This window comes from Astatotilapia calliptera, chromosome 11 (assembly GCF_964374335.1).
Source record: "Astatotilapia calliptera chromosome 11, fAstCal68.1, whole genome shotgun sequence".
Classification (NCBI taxonomy): Eukaryota; Metazoa; Chordata; class Actinopteri; order Cichliformes; family Cichlidae; genus Astatotilapia; species Astatotilapia calliptera.
In genome coordinates, this window is record NC_137432.1 from 36,189,396 (window position 1) to 36,217,216 (window position 27,821).

General features: G+C 42.1%; 1 protein-coding gene across 1 annotated transcript in view; it reads right to left on the minus strand.

Annotated features, from left to right (window-relative positions):
- Positions 1-26,898, minus strand: part of LOC113032025 (uncharacterized) — a 29,277-nt gene extending 2,379 nt beyond the window's left edge. Inside the window, exons 1-4 of the mRNA XM_026184661.2 lie at positions 26,763-26,898; positions 3,431-3,628; positions 3,204-3,317; positions 2,177-2,233 (exon numbers count right to left, since the gene is read on the minus strand). Of these exons, the coding sequence (XP_026040446.2) occupies positions 2,177-2,233; positions 3,204-3,317; positions 3,431-3,607 (348 nt within the window). The 5' untranslated portion in view covers positions 3,608-3,628; positions 26,763-26,898. The remainder of the gene's footprint in view (positions 1-2,176; positions 2,234-3,203; positions 3,318-3,430; positions 3,629-26,762) is intronic.
- Positions 26,899-27,821: the final 923 nt, after the last annotated feature.

Consider the following 27,821-nt stretch of genomic DNA (forward strand, 5'->3'; position numbering starts at 1 on the left):
AGATGTCATGGTCCGGAATCTGGTGACTCCATGTTTATGTTTTGTGTTTATCAATTTTTAGTTTTCTGATTTTTTTGTTATTTTCTTCCAGTGTTTAGGTGTTCACTGTGCTCCCTTGTGTTCATGTCTTTTTACTTTGACGGTCCCTTGTCTCATGTCTGTGTCCCTAGCATTGTCTCCCCTTAGGCTACATCCACACTAGCCCGGATAGATTTGAAAATGGCGTTTTCATCTGAAAACTCTCCGCGTCCACACTAGCGCTTTCAGTCATTTTCACAGAATTGTGCATCTACATTGAAACGGCCCAAAACGCTTACGCTCCAGTCCTGCGCAAAAGCGAGTGAGAATTAAAGAACTTAAAAGCTATCTGGAGCACGTACAAACTGATGTTAATCTTTTTTTAGGGCTGTCAAAATTTATACAGCAATCAAAACAACTGCTGTATAATGCACTCCGCTATCTTTGTTTAATTGGTCACATGACTGCATCACATGACTAAAATGCATCATCGTTTTAGAAAGTCTGCGTTTTCAAACATCCACACTGCAATGGGACAGCTCTGTTTGGAAATATATGCGATTTCGAGAGCGCTTTCAAAACGCTTTGGTGCAGTTGTGGATAGTTGTGGACTTTGCTGTTATTCTTTGTGATTTTTTTTTCTAATGTTTTTTGATTGTTTTGTTTTTTTGTCTGGCAGCTGACACAGTCTCTCAGAGGATGGGATTTTTCATTTTAAGGGGGGTGACAGGAGGAGAGAAGCTGCAGAGACACATAATAAAACTGCAACTCTGCTTCCTGGTCCCAAGTCTAGATAATCACATTTGTGGAGGGGGGTTCACTAATTTGGCCAGATTTCTAAAAATTTGAGCTTCTTCAACGTGAATTATAATTTTACGGAAGTTACGTTTAAACTTAGGCAGCAGTTTTTTAACCTTAGCCAGCTAATCTGCCTCTTTTTCATTTTCCTCTTCCTTTATTCTTCTTGACATAATGAAATATAGAAACAGAACGAGTTCTGGATCACATCCCCTATTCAGTGTAATCTCTCAGGAAATCTATTGTGACTGTTGTCTTCATGAATGCTCAATCATCCAGGCAAGGAAATCCCAGAAAGCTGGTTCAGTGGGAGAAACGTTTGGTCACTCATCCATCCTCTTCAGTCTCATTTGCATACTTACTGAAACTAGCACCACTGATGAACAATGGGCTGTGAGGTCAGTTTCTTGACCATTAGTATGCAAATTGTCATGACCTCTGATCTACAACTACTGATCAAAGACCATTGATCAGTGGCCATGAGTACCATTGAATATGAAAAGTTGCAGGTTAGCCTTCTTAGACTGTAAGATTTCCATCAGTAACGAGAGACATTTAAATGTTGATGTGTACCGTAAAACCACGCATACAGATCAGTATTTAAGGTTTGACTCTCACCATCCAGTGGAGCACAATCTGGGTGTTACCAGTGCGCTACAACACAGAATGAACACCATCCCCACAGACAAAGCGGTCAGGGAAGCAGAAGAACATCACATCAAGAAGGCCCTGAGTAAATGTGGTTATCCCAGCTGGATGTTTGTCAAAGCTGGGAAGGCTCCTAAAGAAAGCTCCAACTGATCCAGGAGAGAAGGACAAGTGCTGCCTAAGTGAAAACCCTTTGTGATCCTGTATGTGTCATGAGCATCGGAACAATTAAGACTCATTTTTTCTAAACACCGTGTCTCTGTGGCTTTTAAAACCCTGAACATGTGCCGCTCTTCTGTGTTGCGCCGGATGGCACAACACAGAAGAGCTACCTCATCCGGTCAGGACTAATCACACCTACAGGCCAGTGGACAATCTTTCCATGATGAGGATGTAACATCCTGATTGTTGTTTGTAATATAAACTGTTTCAAGATGCAGTGCGAAAAGTTGGAGGTGGGGTCAGGAGTGGGAAATCATTTTTATCAAAGTATTTTATTTGCTAAAAATAATTTAGCAATTATATGTAGACTAGAGGGGTGTTAAGCCCTCTCTCCGCAAACTTCCCTCCAGTATTTATGCAAGTGTGTGTATGCTGTAGGACATACTGTACATGTTTAGTATATTTATCATGAATGCAAATAAGAATAAGACATGACAACAAAAAGTCCTTTAGAGATCATATGAAAATGTTTTACAGCTGAAATACTCACCAAACATGGACTTGGATACTTCTCAGACAAAATGCACATAATACCGAAGATGATGAACTAGACAAAAGACAAAATAAATAAATACATAAATAAAGTTCACGTCCATCTTTTTACTGAGTGCAACAGAGAAAACAGAGGGGTCTTTATGGACATTTTATCCCCTCTTCTTGCAGGATATGTTGTAAATAAAACTTTTCACCATGAGAGAGCAATTGTTTGTTTGTGTGAACTGCTATTTTGAACTATAGCTAATTTTTAATGTAACCTAGCAAAACTATGAATCTGTGTTTGTAAATGTGCACTGGTGTCATCACACTTAAAAAGATCTTGGACAAAACTTGGCAATTAAGCTTTCTGTCACATATTTAACTGTGGAAAGATATGTTTGACCCCCAAAATGATCTTCTCGTAAAGATTACTCAGTTGATTCCTATTCCATTACTGTGACAGGTTTGGTTTACATGGCACTTTGTTGGCATTTCATTTCTCATCTTGTGTATCCAGTATGACCTGATGTGAAATGGAAAAACAAATCTGGTCATCTTTTTTTCGTAACCAAATCTCACTAACAAGGGAGCAACACAGGTCACCCATTTATGACAAACAGACAACCACACACTCTCATTTCCACTCCTAAGGACAATTTAGAATTACAAGTTAACATGAAACACATCTTTGGGCTGTGGAGGAAACCGGATCACCCAGAAATAACTCGCACACAACTGACACCCAGTCCAGAACCTTGTTGCTATCAGGCAAAAATAACAAACACTGTGCTGCTTATTAGACAATGTGTATATATATCTATATATATATATATATATATATATATATAGATATATAGATATATCTATATATCTATATAGATATATCTATATCTATATATATATATATATAGATATATATATATAGATATATCTATATCTATATATATATATATATAGATATATCTATATATATCTATATATCTATAGATTATAGATATATATATCTATATATATCTATATCTCCATCATTATTTACTTACCAATGCACCCAACCAAAATGGAAAGCCTAAGTAGTTTAAGTAAAGGGAGTTCCAAGTGCTATAGAGTATAAGTCCCAATCCAATGTTGAGAAGCCCGATCATTATCTGCAGCGTCTGTGAAAAATGAAGTACAGTATGAACAGTGAACATTGTGCACTTTAAGAAAAAACTACAAATTAAAAAATAGGCATAATATAAAATGTGATGTGTAGATGGTTGTAGCTCACCCCCAGCACTGTCTGAGAAGCTCTGTTGAGACTTCTCAGGTGCTGAGACACAGTGCAGCACACTGGACTGTAGCAAAGGTTCTTGAATATCTGACACAGAGGAGGCCAAGGACTTTGGGGGTCAGTGGTCAGAGTGAGTACAGTGACCCCATCAGCCTTGGACACAGTGACAGACATCCTGTCTTGAGATCCTGGAGACTGAGAGACAAGAAAAAACTGAAATAAGAATCAGATTAAAGTCTTAGCAGCAAAAACAATTTGATCCACACACCTCACTTCCCTTCACTTTCCACCAAAGGAGCTTTAAACAGAATTTTAAAAGTAATTTGTTAATTTAATTAAACCGACTTGATGCTGGGACGCTGTAACATCACTGCACGCTCTCAAGTTGGCTTTAACAGGTGACACGGGTTCTTCATATGGATAACACTGTGCTGATACTAGTTTACAAGAATGTTTTACATGGAAAGGCAACCTCCAGGTGCTGAAAATGGAATCCCGCAGTGATGTACCCAGTCCCTTTACTGTGTCGGCTACAACAGCCGGTCACTGTATGTTGTATGTTTTATTGTAATATGTATTTATTTAGATTGTAAGCCCAACAAGGGACAATTGTTGAAAATTAGCAGTAGCTATAAACCTATGTGCAGTACATCAGTCTCATGTCTTGCACTTGAACTATGTTAAACTGCACTGTCCCTTTTAAATAAATAAATTCAAATTCAAACTTGTCATAAACTTCTATGTTAAAATTTTCACTTCACAGCAGAAAAAAGTTTGTCGTGTGCTACAAAAATGACTTTGGTCTCTATAGATAATTTCTGGCATAATAATAATAACAATTATATTCATAATTAAAGCTGCAAGCAGCGTTATGAGGGCCCTCGCACCCCCGGCGCGTCGAGCCACGCCCAACACCTAAAACCAGCACGTCCGATCGATGTCACATTGATGGAATTCATGCATTTAACCACCAGCTAACATTTCAACTCATTCATTCATGATTAGCTAGTCGTTCCACTAGGTGGCACTCTAACCATTATGTACAAATGGCATAACAAACATTTCCGAACTCGAGTCTCATTATGCCTGCGACCTTTGGGCGAGATTGGACATTGTGTTTTTGAGTAACAGCAGATTACTGCGTTTTGGCGAGTGATTGAGAGTCTACGTGCCGCCATAACCACCCCGTTTCCCTGAACGTAAAAAGCTTCGCAATTTAACAACACAAAGGTCTTTGGATTCCACACACTGAAGAATAGTGCAATATGATGAAATCCCTTGGAGGAGTTCGTCAAAGAACGATGCCTGAAAAGAGGGGAAAATGTTGCCAAAATTGCACATTAATTTTAAAATGGCTGACTTCCTGTTGGATTTGGGATATTGCTCCAAGAGACTTTTTTGTACATCTTGATGTCTTACACAAGCTTACCAAGTGTCAGACTCATAGATGAAACACAGAGCAGGGGCTGATGTTTTGAAATATTGTAGGGGGCGCTGTGGAGCCATTTTGCGCTATTCAAGGAAAATGGTTACATGACAACAATGCCTTCATCCATTTGGAGGTGTGTGCCAAATTTCAAGCCTCTATAAACTTTCCAAGCCCCTCAAAAGCCACTTCATCTTTCATGATGAACCGCGTTGCCACCAGGGTGCGCCGTTCAGTTTAAAGTCACAATTTTTGCACTGAAGCATCACGAGGGACTGATGGTGATATTCACCGCTTTTGAGGTGGCCACGATCAACCTGTGAAAATCAGTACAACAAAGTTAAAGCCATGACATTTCCTGTTGCCACTAGGTGGCGCTGTCCGTATTTCCGACAATGGGCACATCAATCTGTTCAGGGCGGGTCTGACATCATGCCTGTAAAGTCTGGTACTGATCAGACTGGATTTCATTGAGTTATACTAATTTGTTTCTTCATGGCGTGACATCAAAGTTCGTCATGCTGCTGGGGTCACACCCTTGCGTGAAAAGTCACAGTTTTCACTGTAACCCAAGACCAACTCCTTAAGGCTTTCCTGGAGAAATTTGAGGCTGCAGATGTCACCCATCACTATACTGTACCCCAAAGTGTAAAACATGACATTTCCTGTTCCCACTAGGTGGCACTGTCCCTGGTGTCAAATATGGCAGTTGAAATATGTTCAGGGGTGGAGCCTTATCATATGTGTTCACTTTGGTCAAGGTCAGAAAATGTATGACAAAATGAGAGGCAATAAGATTTTCATGGCGAGTCATCGAAATTCGCCATGGCGCCACGGCCTCATAGTATTGTGAAAACTCAAAAGCTCCGCAATTTAACATGGCACAAGGGTGTAGTTGACACTGTCCAAATTTGAAGGTTATGAAATGAAACCCCAAGGAGGAGTTCGCAAAAGTTCGAGGCATGGAAATGGCAAAATTAGAGCCAAAATGTCACCTTCTCTTCCAAATGGCGGACTTCCTGTTGGGTTTGCGTCAATGGGCCCACAGACTTTTTTGTTCGTCTTGGCATGATACACATGTGTGCCAAATTTCATACATGTAGCTCAAACGATGTGGTCGTAGGGCTGCATTTAACAAGGCATAGGTGGCGCTGTAGAGCCATTTCCCAGTGCTCATATGTAAAACCATTAAAATACAAAATTTTTCACCAGACCTGGCATGTGTGCAAAATTTCATGAGTTTTTGAGCATGTTTAGGCCCTCAAAAAGGCCCTTGTTTGGGGTGAATAATAATAATAATAATAATTAAAGCTGCAAGCAGCGTTATGAGGGCCCTCGCACCCCCGGCGCGTCGAGCCACGCCCAACACCTAAAACCAGCACGTCCGATGTGATGTCACATTGATGGAATTCATGCATTTAACCACCAGCTAACATTTCAACTCATTCATTTATGATTAGTTAGTCGTTCCACTAGGTGGCGCTCTAACCATTATGTACAAATGGCATAACAAACACTTCCAAGCTCGAGTCTCATCACACCTGAGACGTTTGGGAGAGATTGGACATTGTGTTTTTGACTGACAGCAGATTACTGCTTTTTGGCGAGTGATTCAAACTCTAAGTGCCGCCATAACCACCCCGTTTCCCTGGACGTAAAAAGCTTCGCAATTTAACATCACAAAGGTCTTTAGATTCCACAAACTGCAGATCGGTCCAATCTGATGAAATCCCTTGGAGGAGTTCGTCAAAGTACGGTGCCTGAAAAGATGGGAAAATGTCACAAAAATTACACATTAACTTTAAAATGGCTGACTTCCTGTTGGATTTGGGATATTGCTCCATGAGACTTTTTTGTACATCTTAAGATCTTCCATAAGCTTACCAAGTTTCAGACTCATAGATAAAACACAGAGCAGGGGCTGTGGTTTTGAAATTTTGTAGGGGGCGCTGTGGAGCCACTTCGCGCTATTCAATGAAAATGATCAAATGCCAACAAAGCGTTCATCCATTTGGAGGTGTGTGCCAAATTTCAAGCCTCTATAAACTTGCCAAGACCCTCAAAAGCCACTTCATCTTTCATGTTGAACAGCGTTGCCACCAGGGTGCGCCGTTCAGTTTAAAGTCACAATTTTTGCACTGAAGCATCACGAGGGACTGATGGTGATATTCACTGCTTTTGAGGTGGCCAAGATGAACCTGTGAAAATCAGTACAACAAAATTAAAGCCATGACATTTCCTGTTGCCACTAGGTGGCGCTGTCCGTATTTCCGACAATGGGCACATCAATCTGTTCAGGGCGGGTCTGACATCATGCCTGTAAAGTCTGGTACTGATCAGACTGGATTTCATTGAGTTATACTAATTTGTTTCTTCATGGCGTGACATCAAAGTTCGCCATGCTGCTGGGGTCACACCCTTTCACGAAAAGTCACAGTTTTCACTGTAACCCAAGACCAACTCCTTAAGGCTTTCCTGGAGAAATTTGAGGCTGCAGATGTCACCCATCACTATACTGTACCCCAAAGTGTAAAACATGACATTTCCTGTTCCCACTAGGTGGCGCTGTTCTTGATGTCAAATATGGCAGTTGAAATATGTTCAGGGGTGGAGCCTTATCATATGTGTGCTCTTTGGTCCAGATCGGAACATGTATGACAGAATGAGAGGCAATAAGATTTTCATGGCGAGTCATCGAAATTCGCCATGGCGCCACGGCCTCATAGTATTGTGAAAACTCAAAAGCTCCGCAATTTAACATGGCACAAGGGTGTAGTTGACACTGACCAAATTTGAAGGTTATGAAATCAAACCCCAAGGAGGAGTTCGTTAAAGTTCGAGGCATGGAAACGGTAAAATCAGAGCCAAAATGTCACCTTCAATCCAAAATGGCGGACTTCCTGTTGGGTTTAGGACATTGCCATAATAGACTTTTTTGTTCGACTCTGAACGTTATATAGGTGTACCGACTTTCAAACGTGTAGGTCATACCCATACCGGGGGCTCGCGTTTTTCATTTTTCTAGGTGGCGCTCTAGAGCTAATTTTCCCTGGCCATGTCTGGGAACATTAAAATACGTAAATTTTCACCAGACCTGACGCGTGTGCAAAATTTCATGAGTTTTCGAACATGTTTAGGCCCTCAAAAGGCCAATTCATTTGCCGGAATAATAATAATAATAATAATAATAATAATAAACAGAGCAATTACAATAGGGCCTTCGCACTGTCAGTGCTCGGGCCCTAATTAAAGCTGCAAGCAGCGTTATGAGGGCCCTCGCACCCCCGGCACGTCGAGCCACTGCCAACACCTCAAACCGGCACGTCCGATGTGATGTCACATTGATGGATTTCATGCTTTTAATCACCAGCTAACATTTCATCTTATTCAACCAGGATTATAGTCATCCCACTAGGTGGCGCTCTAACCATTATTGACAAATAGCATAACAAACATTTCCAAGCTCGAGTCTCATCACACCTGCGACCTTTGGGAGAGATTGGACATTGTGTTTTTTAGTGACAGCAGATTACTGCTTTTTGCGAGTGACTGAAACTCTACGTGCCGCCATGACCACCCCGTTTCCCTGAACGGAAAAAGCTTCGCAATTTAACATCACAAAGGTCTTTAGATTCTACACACTGAAGAATGCTTCAATATGATGAAATCCCTTGGAGGAGTTCGTCAAAGTATGAAGCCTGAAAAGAGGGGAAAATGTCATCAAAATTACACATTAATTTTAAAATGGCTGACTTCCTGTTGTATTTGGGATATTGCTCCAAGAGACTTTTTTGTACATCTTGATATCTTACACAAGCTTACCAAGTGTCAGACTCATAGATGAAACACAGAGCAGGGGCTGATGTTTTGAAATATTGTAGGGGGCGCTGTGGAGCCATTTCGCGCTATTCAAGGAAAATGGTTACATAACAACAATGCTTTCATCCATTTGGAGGTGTGCGCCAAATTTCAAGCCTCTATAAACTTGCCAAGCCCCTCAAAAGCCACTTCATCTTTCATGATGAACCGCGTTGCCACCAGGGTGCGCCGTTCAGTTTAAAGTCACAATTTTTGCACTGAAGCATCACGAGGGACTGATGGTGATATTCACCGCTTTTGAGGTGGCCACGATCAACCTGTGAAAATCAGTACAACAAAGTTAAAGCCATGACATTTCCTGTTGCCACTAGGTGGCGCTGTCCGTATTTCCGACAATGGGCATATCAATTTGTTCAGGGCGGGTCTGACATCATGCCTGTAAAGTCTGGTACTGATCAGACTGGATTTCATTGAGTTATACTAATTTGTTTCTTCATGGCGTGACATCAAAGTTCGCCATGCTGCTGGGGTCACACCCTTTCGTGAAAAGTCACAGTTTTCACTGTAACCCAAGACCAACTCCTTAAGGCTTTCCTGGAGAAATTTGAGGCTGCAGATGTCACCCATCACAATACTGTACCCCAAAGTGTAAAACATGACATTTCCTGTTCCCACTAGGTGGCGCTGTCCCTGGTGTCAAATATGGCAGTTGAAATATGTTCAGGGGTGGAGCCTTATCATATGTGTTCACTTTGGTCAAGGTCAGAAAATGTATGACAAAATGAGAGGCAATAAGATTTTCATGGCGAGTCATCGAAATTCGCCATGGCGCCACGGCCTCACCGTATTGTGAAAACTCAAAAGCTCCGCAATTTAACATGGCACAAGGGTGTAGTTGACACTGACCAAATATGAAGGTTATGAAATCAAACCCCAAGGAGGAGTTCGCAAAAGTTCGAGGCATGGAAATTGCAAAATTTGAGCCAAAATGTCACCTTCTCTTCCAAATGGCGGACTTCCTGTTGGGTTTGCGTCAATGGGCCCACTGACTTTTTTGTTCGTCTTGGCATGATACACATGTGTGCCAAATTTCATACATGTAGCTCAAACGATGTGGTCGTAGGGCTGCATTTAACAAGGCATAGGTGGCGCTCTAGAGCCATTTCCCAGTGCTCATATGTAAAACCATTAAAATACAAAATTTTTCACCAGACCTGGCATGTGTGCAAAATTTCATGAGTTTTTGAGCATGTTTAGGCCCTCAAAAAGGCCCTTGTTTCGCCTGAATAATAATAATAATAATAATTAAAGCTGCAAGCAGCGTTATGAGGGCCCTCGCACCCCCGGCACGTCGAGCCACTGCCAACACCTCAAACCGGCACGTCCGATGTGATGTCACATTGATGGATTTCATGCTTTTAATCACCAGCTAACATTTTATCTTATTCAACCAGGATTATAGTCATGCCACTAGGTGGCGCTCTAACCATTATTGACAAATAGCATAACAAACATTTCCAAGCTCGAGTCTCATCACACCTGCGACCTTTGGGAGAGATTGGACATTGTGTTTTTTAGTGACAGCAGATTACTGCTTTTTGCGAGTGATTGAAACTCTACGTGCCGCCATGACCACCCCGTTTCCCTGAACGGAAAAAGCTTCGCAATTTAACATCACAAAGGTCTTTAGATTCTACACACTGAAGAATGCTTCAATATGATGAAATCCCTTGGAGGAGTTCGTCAAAGTATGAGGCCTGAAAAGGGGGGAAAATGTCATCAAAATTACACATTAATTTTAAAATGGCTGACTTCCTGTTGGATTTGGGATATTGCTCCAAGAGACTTTTTTGTACATCTTGATATCTTACACAAGCTTACCAAGTGTCAGACTCATAGATGAAACACAGAGCAGGGGCTGATGTTTTGAAATATTGTAGGGGGCGCTGTGGAGCCATTTCGCGCTATTCAAGGAAAATGATCACATGCCAACAAAGCGTTCATCCATTTGGAGGTGTGTGCCAAATTTCAAGCCTCTATAAACTTTCCAAGCCCCTCAAAAGCCACTTCATCTTTCATGTTGAACCGCGTTGCCACCAGGGTGCGCCGTTCAGTTTAAAGTCACAATGTTTGCACTGAAGCATCACGAGGGACTGATGTTGATATTCACCGCTTTTGAGGTGGCCACGATGAACCTGTGAAAATCAGTACAACAAAATTAAAGCCATGACATTTCCTGTTGCCACTAGGTGGCGCTGTCCGTATTTCCGACAATGGGCACATCAATCTGTTCAGGGCGGGTCTGACATCATGCCTGTAAAGTCTGGTACTGATCAGACTGGATTTCATTGAGTTATACTAATTTGTTTCTTCATGGCGTGACATCAAAGTTCGCCATGCTGCTGGGGTCACACCCTTTCGTGAAAAGTCACAGTTTTCACTGTAACCCAAGACCAACTCCTTAAGGCTTTCCTGGAGAAATTTGAGGCTGCAGATGTCACCCATCACAATACTGTACCCCAAAGTGTAAAACATGACATTTCCTGTTCCCACTAGGTGGCGCTGTACCTGGTGTCAAATATGGCAGTTGAAATATGTTCAGGGGTCGAGCCTTATCATATGTGTTCACTTTGGTCAAGGTCAGAAAATGTATGACAAAATGAGAGACAATAAGATTTTCATGGCGAGTCATCGAAATTCGCCATGGCGCCACGGCCTCATAGTATTGTGAAAACTCAAAAGCTCCGCAATTTAACATGGCACAAGGGTGTAGTTGACACTGACCAAATATGAAGGTTATGAAATGAAACCCCAAGGAGGAGTTCGCAAAAGTTCGAGGCATGGAAATGGCAAAATTAGAGCCAAAATGTCACCTTCTCTTCCAAATGGCGGACTTCCTGTTGGGTTTGCGTCAATGGGCCCACAGACTTTTTTGTTCGTCTTGGCATGATACATATGTGTGCCAAATTTCATACATGTAGCTCAAACGATGTGGTCGTAGGGCTGCATTTAACAAGGCATAGGTGGCGCTGTAGAGCCATTTCCCAGTGCTCATATGTAAAACCATTAAAATACAAAATTTTTCACCAGACCTGGCATGTGTGCAAAATTTCATGAGTTTTTGAGCATGTTTAGGCCCTCAAAAAGGCCCTTGTTTCGCCTGAATAATAATAATAATAATAATAATAATAATAATAAGAAACGGAGCAGATACAATAGGGCCTTCGCACTCTCAGTGCTCGGGCCCTAATTAAAGCTGCAAGCAGCGTTATGAGGGCCCTCGCACCCCCGGCGCGTCGAGCCACGCCCAACACCTACAACCAGCACGTCCGATCTGATGTCACATTGATGGAATTCATGCATTTAACCACCAGCTAACATTTCAACTCATTCATTCATGATTAGCTAGTCGTTCCACTAGGTGGCACTCTAACCATTATGTACAAATGGCATAACAAACACTTCTGAACTCGAGTCTCATTATGCCTGCGACCTTTGGGTGAGATTGGACATTGTGTTTTTGAGTAACAGCAGATTACTGCGTTTTGGCGAGTGATTGAGAGCCTACGTGCCGCCATAACCACCCCGTTTCCCTGAACGTAAAAAGCCTCGCAATTTAACAACACAAAGGTCTTTGGATTCCACACACTGAAGAATAGTGCAATCTGATGAAATCCCTTGGAGGAGTTCGTCAAAGAACGATGCCTGAAAAGAGGGGAAAATGTTGCCAAAATTGCACATTAATTTTAAAATGGCTGACTTCCTGTTGGATTTGGGATATTGCTCCAAGAGACTTTTTTGTACATCTTGATATCTCCTATAAGCTTACCAGGTTTCAGACTCATACATAAAACACAGAGCAGGGGCTGTGATTTTGAAATTTTGTAGGGGGCGCTGTGGAGCCATTTTGGGATATTCAATGAAAATGATCACATAACAACAAAGCCTTAACCACATTGGAGGTGTGCGCCAAATTTCAAGCCTCTATAAACTTGCCAAGACCCTCAAAAGCCACTTCATCTTTCATGGTGAACAGCGTTGCCACCAGGGTGCGCCGTTCAGTTTAAAGTCACAATTTTTGCACTGAAGCATCACGAGGGACTGATGGTGATATTCACCGCTTTTGAGGTGGCCACGATGAACCTGTGAAAATCAGTACAACAAAATTAAAGCCATGACATTTCCTGTTGCCACTAGGTGGCGCTGTCCGTATTTCCGACAATGGGCATATCAATCTGTTCAGGGCGCGTCTGACATCATGCCTGTAAAGTCTGGTACTGATCAGACTGGATTTCATTGAGTTATACTAATTTGTTTCTTCATGGCGTGACATCAAAGTTCGCCATGCTGCTGGGGTCACACCCTTTCGCGAAAACTCACAGTTTTCACTGTAACCCAAGACCAACTCCTTAAGGCTTTCCTGGAGAAATTTGAGGCTGCAGATGTCACCCATCACTATACTGTACCCCAAAGTGTAAAACATGACATTTCCTGTTCCCACTAGGTGGCGCTGTCCTTGATGTCAAATATGGCAGTTGAAATATGTTCAGGGGTGGAGCCTTATCATATGTGTGCTCTTTGGTCCAGATTGGAACATGTATGACAGAATGAGAGGCAATAAGATTTTCATGGCGAGTCATCGAAATTCGCCATGGCGCCACGGCCTCATAGTATTGTGAAAACTCAAAAGCTCCGCAATTTAACATGGCACAAGGGTGTAGTTGACACTGTCCAAATTTGGAGCTTATAGGAACAAATGCCAAGGAGGAGTTCGTTAAAGTTCGAGGCATGGAAATGGCAAAATTAGAGACAAAATGTCACCTTCTCTTCCAAATGGCGGACTTCCTGTTGGGTTTGCGTCAATGGGCCCACTGACTTTTTTGTTCGTCTTGGCATGATACACATGTGTGCCAAATTTCATACATGTAGCTCAAACGATGTGGTCGTAGGGCTGCATTTAACAAGGCATAGGTGGCGCCGTAGAGCCATTTCCCAGTGCTCATATGTAAAACCATTAAAATACAAAATTTTTCACCAGACCTGGCATGTGTGCAAAATTTCATGAGTTTTTGAGCATGTTTAGGCCCTCAAAAAGGCCCTTGTTTGGGGTGAATAATAATAATAATAATAATTAAAGCTGCAAGCAGCGTTATGAGGGCCCTCGCACCCCCGGCACGTCGAGCCACTGCCAACACCTCAAACCGGCACGTCCGATGTGATGTCACATTGATGGATTTCATGCTTTTAATCACCAGCTAACATTTCATCTTATTCAACCAGGATTATAGTCATGCCACTAGGTGGCGCTCTAACCATTATTGACAAATAGCATAACAAACATTTCCAAGCTCGAGTCTCATCACACCTGCGACCTTTGGGAGAGATTGGACATTGTGTTTTTTAGTGACAGCAGATTACTGCTTTTTGCGAGTGATTGAAACTCTACGTGCCGCCATGACCACCCCGTTTCCCTGAACGGAAAAAGCTTCGCAATTTAACATCACAAAGGTCTTTAGATTCTACACACTGAAGAATGCTTCAATATGATGAAATCCCTTGGAGGAGTTCGTCAAAGTATGAGGCCTGAAAAGGGGGGAAAATGTCATCAAAATTACACATTAATTTAAAAATGGCTGACTTCCTGTTGGATTTGGGATATTGCTCCAAGAGACTTTTTTGTACATCTTGATATCTTACACAAGCTTACCAAGTGTCAGACTCATAGATGAAACACAGAGCAGGGGCTGATGTTTTGAAATATTGTAGGGGGCGCTGTGGAGCCATTTTGCGCTATTCAAGGAAAATGGTTACATAACAACAATGCCTTCATCCATTTGGAGGTGTGTGCGAAATTTCAAGCCTCTATAAACTTTCCAAGCCCCTCAAAAGCCACTTCATCTTTCATGATGAACCGCGTTGCCACCAGGGTGCGCCGTTCAGTTTAAAGTCACAATTTTTGCACTGAAGCATCACGAGGGACTGATGGTGATATTCACCGCTTTTGAGGTGGCCACGATCAACCTGTGAAAATCAGTACAACAAAGTTAAAGCCATGACATTTCCTGTTGCCACTAGGTGGCGCTGTCCGTATTTCCGACAATGGGCATATCAATCTGTTCAGGGCGGGTCTGACATCATGCCTGTAAAGTCTGGTACTGATCAGACTTGATTTCATTGAGTTATACTAATTTGTTTCTTCATGGCGTGACATCAAAGTTCGCCATGCTGCTGGGGTCACACCCTTTCGTGAAAACTCACAGTTTTCACTGTAACCCAAGACCAACTCCTTAAGGCTTTCCTGGAGAAATTTGAGGCTGCAGATGTCACCCATCACTATACTGTACCCCAAAGTGTAAAACATGACATTTCCTGTTCCCACTAGGTGGCGCTGTCCCTGGTGTCAAATATGGCAGTTGAAATATGTTCAGGGGTGGAGCCTTATCATATGTGTTCACTTTGGTCAAGGTCAGAAAATGTATGACAAAATGAGAGGCAATAAGATTTTCATGGCGAGTCATCGAAATTCGCCATGGCGCCACGGCCTCATAGTATTGTGAAAACTCAAAAGCTCCGCAATTTAACATGGCACAAGGGTGTAGTTGACACTGACCAAATATGAAGGTTATGAAATCAACCCCCAAGGAGGAGTTCGTTAAAGTTCGAGGCATGGAAACGGTAAAATCAGAGCCAAAATGTCACCTTCAATCCAAAATGGCGGACTTCCTGTTGGGTTTAGGACATTGCCATAATAGACTTTTTTGTTCGACTCTGAACGTTATATAGGTGTACCGACTTTCAAACGTGTAGGTCATACCCATACCGGGGGCTCGCATTTTTCATTTTTCTAGGTGGCGCTACTGAGCTAATTTTCCCTGGCCATGTCTGAGAACATTAAAATACGTAAATTTTCACCAGACCTGACGCGTGTGCAAAATTTCATGAGTTTTCGAGCATGTTTAGGTCCTCAAAAGGCCGATTCATTTGCCGAAATAATAATAATAATAATAATAATAAACGGAGCAATTACAATAGGGCCTTCGCACTGTCAGTGCTCGGGCCCTAATTAAAGCTGCAAGCAGCGTTATGAGGGCCCTCGCACCCCCGGCACGTCGAGCCACTGCCAACAACTCAAACCGGCACGTCCGATGTGATGTCACATTGATGGATTTCATGCTTTTAATCACCAGCTAACATTTCATCTTATTCAACCAGGATTATAGTCATGCCACTAGGTGGCGCTCTAACCATTATTGACAAATAGCATAACAAACATTTCCAAGCTCGAGTCTCATCACACCTGCGACCTTTGGGAGAGATTGGACATTGTGTTTTTTAGTGACAGCAGATTACTGCTTTTTGCGAGTGATTGAAACTCTACGTGCCGCCATGACCACCCCGTTTCCCTGAACGGAAAAAGCTTCGCAATTTAACATCACAAAGGTCTTTAGATTCTACACACTGAAGAATCCTTCAATATGATGAAATCCCTTGGAGGAGTTCGTCAAAGTATGAGGCCTGAAAAGGGGGGAAAATGTCATCAAAATTACACATTAATTTTAAAATGGCTGACTTCCTGTTGGATTTGGGATATTGCTCCAAGAGACTTTTTTGTACATCTTGATATCTCCTATAAGCTTACCAGGTTTCAGAATCATACATAGAACACAGAGCAGGGGCTGTGGTTTTGAAATATTGTAGGGGGCGCTGTGGAGCCATTTCGCGCTATTCAATGAAAATGATCACATGCCAACAAAGCCTTCATCCATTTGGAGGTGTGTGCCAAATTTCAAGCCTCTATAAACTTGCCAAGACCCTCAAAAGCCACTTCATCTTTCATGTTGAACAGCATTGCCACCAGGGTGCGCCGTTCAGTTTAAAGTCACAATTTTTGCACTGAAGCATCACGAGGGACTGATGGTGATATTCACCGCTTTTGAGGTGGCCAAGATGAACCTGTGAAAATCAGTACAACAAAATTAAAGCCATGACATTTCCTGTTGCCACTAGGTGGCGCTGTCCGTATTTCCGACAATGGGCACATCAATCTGTTCAGGGCGGGTCTGACATCATGCCTGTAAAGTCTGGTACTGATCAGACTGGATTTCATTGAGTTATACTAATTTGTTTCTTCATGGCGTGACATCAAAGTTCGCCATGCTGCTGGGGTCACACCCTTTCGCGAAAACTCACAGTTTTCACTGTAACCCAAGACCAACTCGTTAAGGCTTTCCTGGAGAAATTTGAGGCTGCAGATGTCACCCATCACTATACTGTACCCCAAAGTGTAAAACATGACATTTCCTGTTCCCACTAGGTGGCGCTGTCCTTGATGTCAAATATGGCAGTTGAAATATGTTCAGGGGTGGAGCCTTATCATATGTGTGCTCTTTGGTCCAGATCGGAACATGTATGACAGAATGAGAGGCAATAAGATTTTCATGGCGAGTCATCGAAATTCGCCATGGCACCACGGCCTCATAGTATTGTGAAAACTCAAAAGCTCCGCAATTTAACATGGCACAAGGGTGTAGTTGACACTGTCCAAATTTGAAGCTTATAGGACCAAATCCCAAGGAGGAGTTCGTTAAAGTTCGAGGCATGGAAATGGCAAAATTAGAGCCAAAATGTCACCTTCTCTTCCAAATGGCGGACTTCCTGTTGGGTTTGCGTCAATGGGCCCACAGACTTTTTTGTTCGTCTTGGCATGATACACATGTGTGCCAAATTTCATACGTGTAGCTCAAACGATGTGGTCGTAGGGCTGCATTTAACAAGGCATAGGTGGCGCTGTAGAGCCATTTCCCAGTGCTCATAAGTAAAACCATTAAAATACAAAATTTTTCACCAGACCTGGCATGTGTGCAAAATTTCATGAGTTTTTGAGCATGTTTAGGCCCTCAAAAAGGCCCTTGTTTGGGGTGAATAATAATAATAATAATAATAATAATAATAATAATAATAATAATAATAATAATAATAATAATAAGAAACGGAGCAGATACAATAGGGCCTTCGCACTGTCGGTGCTCGGGCCCTAATTAAAGCTGCAAGCAGCGTTATGAGGGCCCTCGCACCCCCGGCACGTCGAGCCACTGCCAACACCTCAAACCGGCACGTCCGATGTGATGTCACATTGATGGATTTCATGCTTTTAATCACCAGCTAACATTTCATCTTATTCAACCAGGATTATAGTCATGCCACTAGGTGGCGCTCTAACCATTATTGACAAATAGCATAACAAACATTTCCAAGCTCGAGTCTCATCACACCTGCGACCTTTGGGAGAGATTGGACATTGTGTTTTTTAGTGACAGCAGATTACTGCTTTTTGCGAGTGATTGAAACTCTACGTGCCGCCATGACCACCCCGTTTCCCTGAACGGAAAAAGCTTCGCAATTTAACATCACAAAGGTCTTTAGATTCTACACACTGAAGAATGCTTCAATATGATGAAATCCCTTGGAGGAGTTCGTCAAAGTATGAGGCCTGAAAAGGGGGGAAAATGTCATCAAAATTACACATTAATTTTAAAATGGCTGACTTCCTGTTGGATTTGGGATATTGCTCCAAGAGACTTTTTTGTACATCTTGATATCTTACACAAGCTTACCAAGTGTCAGACTCATAGATGAAACACAGAGCAGGGGCTGATGTTTTGAAATATTGTAGGGGGCGCTGTGGAGCCATTTTGCGCTATTCAAGGAAAATGGTTACATAACAACAATGCCTTCATCCATTTGGAGGTGTGTGCCAAATTTCAAGCCTCTATAAACTTTCCAAGCCCCTCAAAAGCCACTTCATCTTTCATGATGAACAGCGTTGCCACCAGGGTGCGCCGTTCAGTTTAAAGTCACAATTTTTGCACTGAAGCATCACGAGGGACTGATGGTGATATTCACCGCTTTTGAGGTGGCCACGATCAACCTGTGAAAATCAGTACAACAAAGTTAAAGCCATGACATTTCCTGTTGCCACTAGGTGGCGCTGTCCGTATTTCCGACAATGGGCATATCAATCTGTTCAGGGTGGGTCTGACATCATGCCTGTAAAGTCTGGTACTGATCAGACTGGATTTCATTGAGTTATACTAATTTGTTTCTTCATGGCGTGACATCAAAGTTCGCCATGCTGCTGGGGTCACACCCTTTCGTGAAAAGTCACAGTTTTCACTGTAACCCAAGACCAACTCCTTAAGGCTTTCCTGGAGAAATTTGAGGCTGCAGATGTCACCCATCACAATACTGTACCCCAAAGTGTAAAACATGACATTTCCTGTTCCCACTAGGTGGCGCTGTCCCTGGTGTCAAATATGGCAGTTGAAATATGTTCAGGGGTGGAGCCTTATCATATGTGTTCACTTTGGTCAAGGTCAGAAAATGTATGACAAAATGAGAGGCAATAAGATTTTCATGGCGAGTCATCGAAATTCGCCGTGGCGCCACGGCCTCATGGTATTGTGAAAACTCAAAAGCTCCGCAATTTAACATGGCACAAGGGTGTAGTTGACACTGTCCAAATTTGAAGGTTATGAAATGAAACCCCAAGGAGGAGTTCGCAAAAGTTCGAGGCATGGAAATGGCAAAATTTGAGCCAAAATGTCACCTTCTCTTCCAAATGGCGGACTTCCTGTTGGGTTTGCGTCAATGGGCCCACAGACTTTTTTGTTCGTCTTGGCATGATACATATGTGTGCCAAATTTCATACATGTAGCTCAAACGATGTGGTCGTAGGGCTGCATTTAACAAGGCATAGGTGGCGCTCTAGAGCCATTTCCCAGTGCTCATATGTAAAACCATTAAAATACAAAATTTTTCACCAGACCTGGCATGTGTGCAAAATTTCATGAGTTTTTGAGCATGTTTAGGCCCTCAAAAAGGCCCTTGTTTCGCCTGAATAATAATAATAATTAAAGCTGCAAGCAGCGTTATGAGGGCCCTCGCACCCCCGGCGCGTCGAGCCACGCCCAACACCTAAAACCAGCACCTCCGATCTGATGTCACATTGATGGAATTCATGCATTTAACCACCAGCTAACATCTCAACTCATTCATTCATGATTAGTTAGTCGTTCCACTAGGTGGCGCTCTAACCATTATGTACAAATGGCATAACAAACACTTCCAAGCTCGAGTCTCATCACACCTGAGACGTTTGGGAGAGATTGGACATTGTGTTTTTGAGTGACAGCAGATTACTGCGTTTTGGCGAGTGATTCAAACTCTAAGTGCCGCCATAACCACCCCATTTCCCTGAACGTAAAAAGCTTCGCAATTTAACATCACAAAGGTCTTTAGATTCCACAAACTGCAGATCGGTCCAATCTGATGAAATCTCTTGGAGGAGTTCGTCAAAGTATGAAGCCTGAAAAGAGGGGAAAATGTCGCCAAAATTACACATTAATTTTAAAATGGCTGACTTCCTGTTGGATTTGGGATATTGCTCCAAGAGACTTTTTTGTACATCTTAATATCTTCCATGAGCTTACCAAGTTTCAGACTCATAGATAAAACACAGAGCAGGGGCTGATATTTTGGAATTTTGTAGGGGGCGCTGTGGAGCCATTTTGCGCTATTCAAGGAAAATGGTCACATAACTAGAAAGCATTCATCACATTGGAGGTGTGGGCCAAATTTAAAGCCTCTATAAACTTTCCAAGCCCCTCAAAAGCCACTTCATCTTTCATGGTGAACAGCGTTGCCACCAGGGTGCGCCGTTCAGTTTAAAGTCACAATTTTTGCACTGAAGCATCACGAGGGACTGATGGTGATATTCACCGCTTTTGAGGTGGCCACGATGAACCTGTGAAAATCAGTACAACAAAGTGTAAGACATGACATGTCCTGTTGCCACTAGGTGGCGCTGTCCGTATTCCCGACAATGGGCACATCAATCTGTTCAGGGCGGGTCTGACATCATGCCTGTAAAGTCTGGTACTGATCAGACTGGATTTCATTGAGTTATACTAATTTGTTTCTTCATGGCGAGACATCAAAGTTCGCCATGCTGCTGGGGTCACACCCTTTCGCGAAAACTCACAGTTTTCACTGTAACCCAAGACCAACTCCTTAAGGCTTTCCTGGAGAAATATGAGGCTGCAGATGTCACCCATCACAATACTGTACCCCAAAGTGTAAAACATGACATTTCCTGTTCCCACTAGGTGGCGCTGTCCTTGAGGTCAAATATGGCAGTTGAAATATGTTCAGGGGTGGAGCCTTATCATATGTGTTCACTTTGGTCAAGGTCAGAAAATGTATGACAAAATGAGAGGCAATAAGATTTTCATGGCGAGTCATCGAAATTCGCCATGGCGCCACGGCCTCATAGTATTGTGAAAACTCAAAAGCTCCGCAATTTAACATGGCACAAGGGTGTAGTTGACACTGTCCAAATTTGAAGCTTATGAAATGAAACCCCAAGGAGGAGTTCGCAAAAGTTCGAGGCATGGAAATGGCAAAATTAGAGCCAAAATGTCACCTTCTCTTCCAAATGGCGGACTTCCTGTTGGGTTTGCGTCAATGGGCCCACAGACTTTTTTGTTCGTCTTGGCATGATACACATGTGTGCCAAATTTCATACATGTAGCTCAAACCATGTGGTCGTAGGGCTGCATTTAACAAGGCATAGGTGGCGCTCTAGAGCCATTTCCCAGTGCTCATATGTAAAACCATTAAAATACAAAATTTTTCACCAGACCTGGCATGTGTGCAAAATTTCATGAGTTTTTGAGCATGTTTAGGCCCTCAAAAAGGCCCTTGTTTGGGGTGAATAATAATAATAATAATAATAATAATAATAATAATAATAATAATAATAATAATAATAAGAAACGGAGCAGATACAATAGGGCCTTCGCACTCTCGGTGCTCGGGCCCTAATAATAATAAGAAACGGAGCAGATACAATAGGGCCTTCGCACTCTCGGTGCTCGGGCCCTAATTAAAGCTGCAAGCAGCGTTATGAGGGCCCTCGCACCCCCGGCACGTCGAGCCACTGCCAACAACTCAAACCGGCACGTCCGATGTGATGTCACATTGATGGATTTCATGCTTTTAATCACCAGCTAACATTTCATCTTATTCAACCAGGATTATAGTCATGCCACTAGGTGGCGCTCTAACCATTATTGACAAATAGCATAACAAACATTTCCAAGCTCGAGTCTCATCACACCTGCGACCTTTGGGAGAGATTGGACATTGTGTTTTTTAGTGACAGCAGATTACTGCTTTTTGCGAGTGATTGAAACTCTACGTGCCGCCATGACCACCCCGTTTCCCTGAACGGAAAAAGCTTCGCAATTTAACATCACAAAGGTCTTTAGATTCTACACACTGAAGAATCCTTCAATATGATGAAATCCCTTGGAGGAGTTCGTCAAAGTATGAGGCCTGAAAAGGGGGGAAAATGTCATCAAAATTACACATTAATTTTAAAATGGCTGACTTCCTGTTGGATTTGGGATATTGCTCCAAGAGACTTTTTTGTACATCTTGATATCTCCTATAAGCTTACCAGGTTTCAGAATCATACATAGAACACAGAGCAGGGGCTGTGGTTTTGAAATATTGTAGGGGGCGCTGTGGAGCCATTTCGCGCTATTCAATGAAAATGATCACATGCCAACAAAGCCTTCATCCATTTGGAGGTGTGTGCCAAATTTCAAGCCTCTATAAACTTGCCAAGACCCTCAAAAGCCACTTCATCTTTCATGTTGAACAGCATTGCCACCAGGGTGCGCCGTTCAGTTTAAAGTCACAATTTTTGCACTGAAGCATCACGAGGGACTGATGGTGATATTCACCGCTTTTGAGGTGGCCAAGATGAACCTGTGAAAATCAGTACAACAAAATTAAAGCCATGACATTTCCTGTTGCCACTAGGTGGCGCTGTCCGTATTTCCGACAATGGGCACATCAATCTGTTCAGGGCGGGTCTGACATCATGCCTGTAAAGTCTGGTACTGATCAGACTGGATTTCATTGAGTTATACTAATTTGTTTCTTCATGGCGTGACATCAAAGTTCGCCATGCTGCTGGGGTCACACCCTTTCGCGAAAACTCACAGTTTTCACTGTAACCCAAGACCAACTCGTTAAGGCTTTCCTGGAGAAATTTGAGGCTGCAGATGTCACCCATCACTATACTGTACCCCAAAGTGTAAAACATGACATTTCCTGTTCCCACTAGGTGGCGCTGTCCTTGATGTCAAATATGGCAGTTGAAATATGTTCAGGGGTGGAGCCTTATCATATGTGTGCTCTTTGGTCCAGATCGGAACATGTATGACAGAATGAGAGGCAATAAGATTTTCATGGCGAGTCATCGAAATTCGCCATGGCACCACGGCCTCATAGTATTGTGAAAACTCAAAAGCTCCGCAATTTAACATGGCACAAGGGTGTAGTTGACACTGTCCAAATTTGAAGCTTATAGGACCAAATCCCAAGGAGGAGTTCGTTAAAGTTCGAGGCATGGAAATGGCAAAATTAGAGCCAAAATGTCACCTTCTCTTCCAAATGGCGGACTTCCTGTTGGGTTTGCGTCAATGGGCCCACAGACTTTTTTGTTCGTCTTGGCATGATACACATGTGTGCCAAATTTCATACGTGTAGCTCAAACGATGTGGTCGTAGGGCTGCATTTAACAAGGCATAGGTGGCGCTGTAGAGCCATTTCCCAGTGCTCATAAGTAAAACCATTAAAATACAAAATTTTTCACCAGACCTGGCATGTGTGCAAAATTTCATGAGTTTTTGAGCATGTTTAGGCCCTCAAAAAGGCCCTTGTTTGGGGTGAATAATAATAATAATAATAATAATAATTAAAGCTGCAAGCAGCGTTATGAGGGCCCTCGCACCCCCGGCGCGTCGAGCCACGCCCAACACCTAAAACCAGCACGTCCGATGTGATGTCACATTGATGGAATTCATGCATTTAACCACCAGCTAACATTTCAACTCATTCATTTATGATTAGTTAGTCGTTCCACTAGGTGGCGCTCTAACCATTATGTACAAATGGCATAACAAACACTTCCAAGCTCGAGTCTCATCACACCTGAGACGTTTGGGAGAGATTGGACATTGTGTTTTTGACTGACAGCAGATTACTGCTTTTTGGCGAGTGATTCAAACTCTAAGTGCCGCCATAACCACCCCGTTTCCCTGGACGTAAAAAGCTTCGCAATTTAACATCACAAAGGTCTTTAGATTCCACAAACTGCAGATCGGTCCAATCTGATGAAATCCCTTGGAGGAGTTCGTCAAAGTACGGTGCCTGAAAAGATGGGAAAATGTCACAAAAATTACACATTAACTTTAAAATGGCTGACTTCCTGTTGGATTTGGGATATTGCTCCATGAGACTTTTTTGTACATCTTAAGATCTTCCATAAGCTTACCAAGTTTCAGACTCATAGATAAAACACAGAGCAGGGGCTGTGGTTTTGAAATTTTGTAGGGGGCGCTGTGGAGCCACTTCGCGCTATTCAATGAAAATGATCAAATGCCAACAAAGCGTTCATCCATTTGGAGGTGTGTGCCAAATTTCAAGCCTCTATAAACTTGCCAAGACCCTCAAAAGCCACTTCATCTTTCATGTTGAACAGCGTTGCCACCAGGGTGCGCCGTTCAGTTTAAAGTCACAATTTTTGCACTGAAGCATCACGAGGGACTGATGGTGATATTCACTGCTTTTGAGGTGGCCAAGATGAACCTGTGAAAATCAGTACAACAAAATTAAAGCCATGACATTTCCTGTTGCCACTAGGTGGCGCTGTCCGTATTTCCGACAATGGGCACATCAATCTGTTCAGGGCGGGTCTGACATCATGCCTGTAAAGTCTGGTACTGATCAGACTGGATTTCATTGAGTTATACTAATTTGTTTCTTCATGGCGTGACATCAAAGTTCGCCATGCTGCTGGGGTCACACCCTTTCACGAAAAGTCACAGTTTTCACTGTAACCCAAGACCAACTCCTTAAGGCTTTCCTGGAGAAATTTGAGGCTGCAGATGTCACCCATCACTATACTGTACCCCAAAGTGTAAAACATGACATTTCCTGTTCCCACTAGGTGGCGCTGTTCTTGATGTCAAATATGGCAGTTGAAATATGTTCAGGGGTGGAGCCTTATCATATGTGTGCTCTTTGGTCCAGATCGGAACATGTATGACAGAATGAGAGGCAATAAGATTTTCATGGCGAGTCATCGAAATTCGCCATGGCGCCACGGCCTCATAGTATTGTGAAAACTCAAAAGCTCCGCAATTTAACATGGCACAAGGGTGTAGTTGACACTGACCAAATTTGAAGGTTATGAAATCAAACCCCAAGGAGGAGTTCGTTAAAGTTCGAGGCATGGAAACGGTAAAATCAGAGCCAAAATGTCACCTTCAATCCAAAATGGCGGACTTCCTGTTGGGTTTAGGACATTGCCATAATAGACTTTTTTGTTCGACTCTGAACGTTATATAGGTGTACCGACTTTCAAACGTGTAGGTCATACCCATACCGGGGGCTCGCGTTTTTCATTTTTCTAGGTGGCGCTCTAGAGCTAATTTTCCCTGGCCATGTCTGGGAACATTAAAATACGTAAATTTTCACCAGACCTGACGCGTGTGCAAAATTTCATGAGTTTTCGAACATGTTTAGGCCCTCAAAAGGCCAATTCATTTGCCGGAATAATAATAATAATAATAATAATAATAATAAACAGAGCAATTACAATAGGGCCTTCGCACTGTCAGTGCTCGGGCCCTAATAATAATAATAATAATAATAATAATAATAATAATAATAAGAAACGGAGCAGATACAATAGGGCCTTCGCACTGTCGGTGCTCGGGCCCTAATAATAAGAAACGGAGCAGATACAATAGGGCCTTCGCACTGTCAGTGCTCGGGCCCTAATAATAATAATAATAATAATAATAATAATAATAATAATAATAATAAGAAACGGAGCAGATACAATAGGGCCTTCGCACTCTCAGTGCTCGGGCCCTAATAAAAGTGTGATGGTCTGTAGTAGGGTGACTCCATGTTTGGTTTTTTGTTTATTCAATGTTCTGGGTTTTTCATGATTTGGTTTTTTGTATTTTCTGTTCCTTAGTTTTTCTTTAGCACTGCTGTGATTTCCTTTAGGTTTTGTCTCTGTGCCTCCCTTGTGTTCCTTCTGTTGTGTCTTATTTTCCTGGTTCGATGTTTGTGTTATTTCCTGTTTTACTTTGACAGTCCCATGTCCAATGTCAGTGTGTCTAATTTTTCTTCCCCTTGTCTTGTTATGTCTAATTAATCCCAGCTGTGTTTCCCTCCTACATCCCATTCCCTCATTATTCCCTTGTATATTTAAACCCTGTGTGTTCCTTTGCCTTTTGTCCTGTTGTACCTCCTCATGTGTGTAAGTCTCCCTGTGTTTCTGGTTTGGAGTTTTAGTTCTAGTTTTCTAGAACTAAAACTAGAGTCCTGTGTTTGCATCCCCTTCCTGCCTGCCTCTGCCTCACATGACAAAAAGTTGTCATTATAAATTTTTTAATCTTTCATTTCTGCTGAATTGTTTCTACTTCCTCCCTCAGTTGTTACATGAAAAATCTCTTTCTCAATAATCGTTGCCACATTTATATCAACAAAGCTAAATAAAAGAAACCTTTTCTATTTAATGCAACACATTTCAAAAACTCCAGAAATGTAGTTAAATCCACAGTTTTAGCAGATAAATGTGCAGCACATAGTGATGTCAGCACCATGCCCCAGCTTTATTTACTGCACGCTCTTGTTCAAGGAACAAGGAAGTCATGTTTTTGTGTTGTTTTCCACCCATAACCCGAAACCCCTGTACCAATCAATAAATATATGTACTATATTTTATATTTATTATTAGACTTCTTACTGTATAAGTTGTATTTTTGTCTTCCAGAAATCATAAAATCAGTTTCAACTTGATGTGTTTTCTGATGTTGTTAAAACTTACAACATGGAGATAAATGAACAACGATTAGATTAAACCACATTTTTTACATAAATACACAACTCTTAATTAGTCTGAATTACAAGCTGAATCAAACATGAAAGACTTACCTGTTAGTGAAGAACAAAAACTTAAACACCTCCGTTTGAAAAGCAAACAAGTCTGATCAAGTAAGCGGTACACTGGAAAGAGGAAACCAAGAGCTGGCCAAACCTGTTACCAATAGCACCTCCTCTTTATGCTCTCGGTTGTGAGAAAGGTGAGCATAAAAAATATGATGTATAAGGTAACACCTGCAGAAAAGGTAGCAGTGACATGAGAGGAGCCACAAGTTTATGTTCAGTTCATGTCAAGAGTTAAAGAAATATTTTCAGCAAACATGGCAAACTTAAACTTCAAACATTCATCAAATAAACTTGATCAGCAACTTTATAATAAAGATTTTTATTACAATTAATTAATTGGGACGTATGTCTGTGAAGGTTCTCAGTCATCCAGGTCATCGTAGTCAAAGGAGCTTGCAAAGAAAAGCGTCTGGACTTCTTTAATTAAGTTGCTTGAAAGCAACTTAAAGAAGTCCAGACGCTTTTCTTTGCAAGCTCCTTTGACAATTAATTGGGACAATCAGTCAAACATAATTAAAAGAATCACCTGTTAACAAACTTGGTGCGTTTGCTGCACAGTTTGGAAAAAGTAAACAGGAAAGAAATACAACAGCACTCTCTGGTGGTCACAGCAACACTCTTACTACACCTTTATTGTACAATTACAAGAAAAAGGTTATGAGCCGTGTCCACTTCTCCACAGGCAACCAGTGATGAATAACAGCGTTCTGCTTCTGTAATAAAACTGTTAGGGGCACACAACCATTTTGAGAACCGCGGCACCGTGTCATGCAGGACGCATCTCCCTTCGAGAAGTAATTGTGTAACAGAATAAAGTGTGAAATGGTGTACTGAGCAGGGTTTTGTCTTCCATCGGATGCCTATGAGAAATCAAAAGAACTCAGTGAAGTGTTGATATTCAACACTAATTACTATTTCTATCGTTACAATGTCGTTACCGTTACCAACAAGAAAATGCGGGGCGGTCGCGTTACAATTTTTCAACAACGGTTGAAGCTGTCTTCAGCTTACTGCACCTTACATCAGTTGCACAGACTTAGCTCT